Raw genomic sequence first — 3890 nt, forward strand, 5'->3', positions numbered from 1 at the left:
GAGGTCCAGTGCTCCCTCCCTCCCCTACTTCAGTCAAACCGTGTTTCCCCAGTGTCACAGTTTAACCCCAAGTTTTGAGGGGCATCTCGGTGTTTAAAACATCCCCCCTCCAATCTATAGGCTTACCTCCTACTGAAGCCATCCCCGCAGGCTCATTCACCGACCACCGCTGCCTAGTAGCCTCCACAATGAGAAAAGTCAAGTTGAGGATTCAGAGAGTGACCTGCTCCAACAGCTGCTCAGCATCCAGTGGAGGGAAGGTTTGGATTTAAACTGTAGAACGTAGGGCTCCAGACATTCTGCAGCGGGGGAGGGGCCAAGGACCGGTGGGCCGGGGTGGGTGGGGATGGGGGACATTCCATGGAGGGCTCTGACAGGTAGGCGAGAACCCGCAGTTCCTTTCAAATTTAAGAGGCAACACAATTGGTGTGTGCCTCTTAGGCACTGCATACTTTGGTGTTTTTAGATTCACAGCACAAAGTCTTTACCTGATGTGCCCTTATCTCCTTTCTTGATGCATCACCCTAGTTTTGGGTCCCTCAACCTGCTTCCTTTCTGGTCTTGGTTGACTTCAACACAGGCTACACTTTCTGAACAAAATTCAGACCATACAGCCTGAAAAAATATTCAGAATTTACGGCCGCATGGAACCCAGTGTTTGAAATTAGGACTGACCCAGCAGAGGCAGCATGCTCGGTGGCTGTGTGCACATCATTCCTTAGGAAGCAGTCCTGTGGCCCCAAGTGCCGCCCAGTGCTGGGAGCCCGGCAGATGCAGCCAGCCCAGCCTTACAAACCATCCCCTTTGCTCCCGTCCATCAGGGCAAGGCCCTGCAGCCTACAGGGCAAGACCAGAAATCACTACTTTTTGTCTTTCAGAGTTTTATGTTCAATGTTTAATTGTTAAGCTTTGATTTTAATATAATGTTTTAAACAAGTAATGCCTTTGCATCGTTCACAGTCAAATGGTGCAAAATGGAAAATGCAGTGAGGAGTCTCTCCTGCTTCCTCCCCCCCAGAGCACTGTCTTCTTCCCCACAGGACGCCAGTGTTATCTGTTTCCTTTCAATCTTCCCAGAGATGTATCATGCAACCAAAAACAAATGCATGCTATTTTCATTTTTACAAAGCGCTCTAGGCTTTTTCTTCTGGTTAAAAATTAATACATGTTCCAATATATTTATTTTATATGTAATATTATTTATATATACTACAATGATTGTCTTTGTACTGGTAACATGGTTCCTCTTTATTTCTGGAGGCTAGATTCTTAGAACAAGAAGTTCTACAGTCCCTTAAAATTCAAAGTACATGAAAGAATAGGTGGCCAGATTTAGCAAATAATGGATGCACACTTGAATTTGATTTTAAGATACACAATGAATTATTTTTTAGGAAAATTGTGTCCCATGCAATATTTGGGACATGCCTCTACTGTAAATTTGTTTGCTGTTTTCTGAAATTTAAATTTAACTGGTATCCTGTGTTTCTCTGGCAACTCTATCAAACAAGTAACTTATTACACTATTATTAGTTACTCACCTCTGTAAGAAGAACTCCGAGTAAAGAGACTCAAGTGTGCATCTTGGCTTCACCACAAAACACAATTGCACATACACGTGACATATGCACACTCTTTGGAGGATATGGAATTTGTGAGAGCCGTCTAGGCTCAGTGGGTTTAAGGACAGAAATAACAGACAGGAAGACAAAAATTCTGCTTTCACAAGTTAATGGGGTTAACACCCTAGGGTCCTGATTTTCCTAGGTGTTAAAATGCACTACACATGAGGTGGATGTGCACTTTGAGAGAAAGCCAGAATTCTATTCACCATGTCCAACCCCCATTCATAAACACCTGTACCCACCTAAGTCCTAGCTTGCCGGTGTGAGCCTAGACACCCTGCTCATTGGTTTCCAAATGGTCTCTCTGCATCATGTACCCTTGCTCTTTGGAATCTAGGCTCATCATACCATGTGGTCCCATCTGCATGTGAATCATGGTCACACCCCTTAAAAAACTTGGTGGTTCTTATTTTCATATTGTGCACAAATGTCAGTTTATCACTATCCAAATGATATGAACAAGCATTTGTGTTTTGTGAGAGGAGAGGATTGTTAGGAAATTGATCAAGGGAGATGAGGGGTCACAACTTTGGAGGATTTCAACTAAATCTCTTGGGAGTCAATCTTCACTCCCGCTATAGCAGCAGAATTCCTACTGATGGTAGGGTGTTGGGGGAAAGAGAGGAGAGGCTTAGAACGTAGTTCCACACCATGAAAATTCATTAAAAAAGAACCCTCCTGTTGGCACTTAAGAAGTTCCTTGCTGCCTGCAAGGAAAAATAGACTCAAAAGAAGCTGAGATGAGATAAGAGCAATTCAAGCAAATTTATGGTGGACTTTATTTCAAAAAAACTACTGGGGATTGAAAAAAGGAACTTGAAGATATTTATCAGGATTTGAGCTTTTATCTTGGAGGTAACCTTAAATGACTTTCAACCAATAACTTTATATTAGAGGGATGGTGAGGAAAATATGGTACCCAGTTACTCAGAAAAGGCAGGCTTCCTTGTTGCTTCTTCCCCTTGTCCAGTCAATGAACCAATTATGTACAAGATTCTCACTCATGGCTTTGATAGGCTTTTAATGACTCTTCTCAGGGCCAGTGATATAAAAATTGCATTGGGGAAAAATTGCCTGGTTCCAATACTGCAATCACTTTGTACTACATCAAAGTCCTAGGCGCAAGAAGCAGATAGAATCGAATGAGCTCAAAGGTAATCCGGGAGGACAGGCCATGGAAGGGGTAGTGAAAAGTGCTTTGGGCCATCTCTCTGGGTATTCCTGCAGAAAGGCCAACGGAGGGCATTTAGAGCTGAGAAAGACATCTTCCAGGGATGGACCAAAGCTTCAGAAGACAGCTATCCCCACCCAATCATGCAACCTTGGAAGAATGGCGAGATGCCATGTTTGTGTTTTGTGCAGTTGTGTCTGTGCACTTGGAGACACATAGTGTTGTTAGATGTGCGTGGTCTTCAGAGAGACGTCGTGGGGTGGAAATGCTCTATTCTTGCAAATGACCAGAGGAGGATAGGATGATTTCAATTCCTTTGGAAAGCATGACAAACTCAAGTCAGTAAGTTGATTCTGCTACTATATATATGTTTTATTACGCTGACACCAGCATATACAACATGTTTCCGGCCGGCCTCTCCCAAACTCTGTCCCGAGGGGGCAGCCAAGTGCATGGACTGCATGTTTGCAACTTTAAAGTCGCAAGTGCTCCCTGCACACGCGCTGGGAGGTTCCTGGGAGGAGGACCTGCAGGAGGCCTCACAGGGCCCCTCCCTCCACTCCTTCCTCTCCTGCAGGGACAGCCTGGGCCCTTCCCAGGGTGCCTCGCGCCAGGACGCACGAGCACGCCCACTGGGGGCGGGACTCTGTCCTGCACCTGCTCCCAGCGTCCGTTGGGGCGGTTGGCTCCCACAAGCGCGCGCATGCGCCAACTGCAGGGCGGGTCCCCAACGGCCGCCCAGGCTGCACGCGGGGCCTGGCATGGCGGCCTCCGGAGTCCGTTAGGCAAACAGGGAGGTAAGGGGCGCGCGGCCTCCTCTCCTCTCAGGCGCCCCCTCTTCTCTGTGGTTCTCCCTGTGGGCTCTGTGCCCCGGGTCTGTGCTCAGCCCCCACACCCTCACATATTTCTGTGTGTTTTCACCGGGAATTGACAGCCACTGGCCGTTGGGGGTCAGTGATGGGGGCCTACACGGCCCAGTGATGCCTGTGAGTCCAACTCGGGGCGTCGGTCTGTGTCCCCCGCTTTCTGAACAGCGCGGCTCCCGGCAGTTCTTCCGCCTCTGACAGCGCCTCCGGTTCACGCTGTGTCTGCGG

General features: G+C 47.5%; 1 protein-coding gene across 1 annotated transcript in view; it reads right to left on the reverse strand.

The window, feature by feature from the left end:
- The window catches only part of LOC102246612 (NUT family member 2G), a 6783-nt gene extending 6547 nt beyond the window's left edge, over positions 1-236 (reverse strand). Inside the window, exon 1 of the mRNA XM_005883100.2 lies at positions 127-236. Coding sequence (XP_005883162.1) covers positions 127-142 — 16 coding nt within the window. The 5' untranslated portion in view covers positions 143-236. The remainder of the gene's footprint in view (positions 1-126) is intronic.
- Positions 237-3890: the final 3654 nt, after the last annotated feature.

This window comes from Myotis brandtii, unplaced genomic scaffold (genome assembly GCF_000412655.1).
Source record: "Myotis brandtii unplaced genomic scaffold, ASM41265v1 scaffold760, whole genome shotgun sequence".
Taxonomy (NCBI): Eukaryota; Metazoa; Chordata; class Mammalia; order Chiroptera; family Vespertilionidae; genus Myotis; species Myotis brandtii.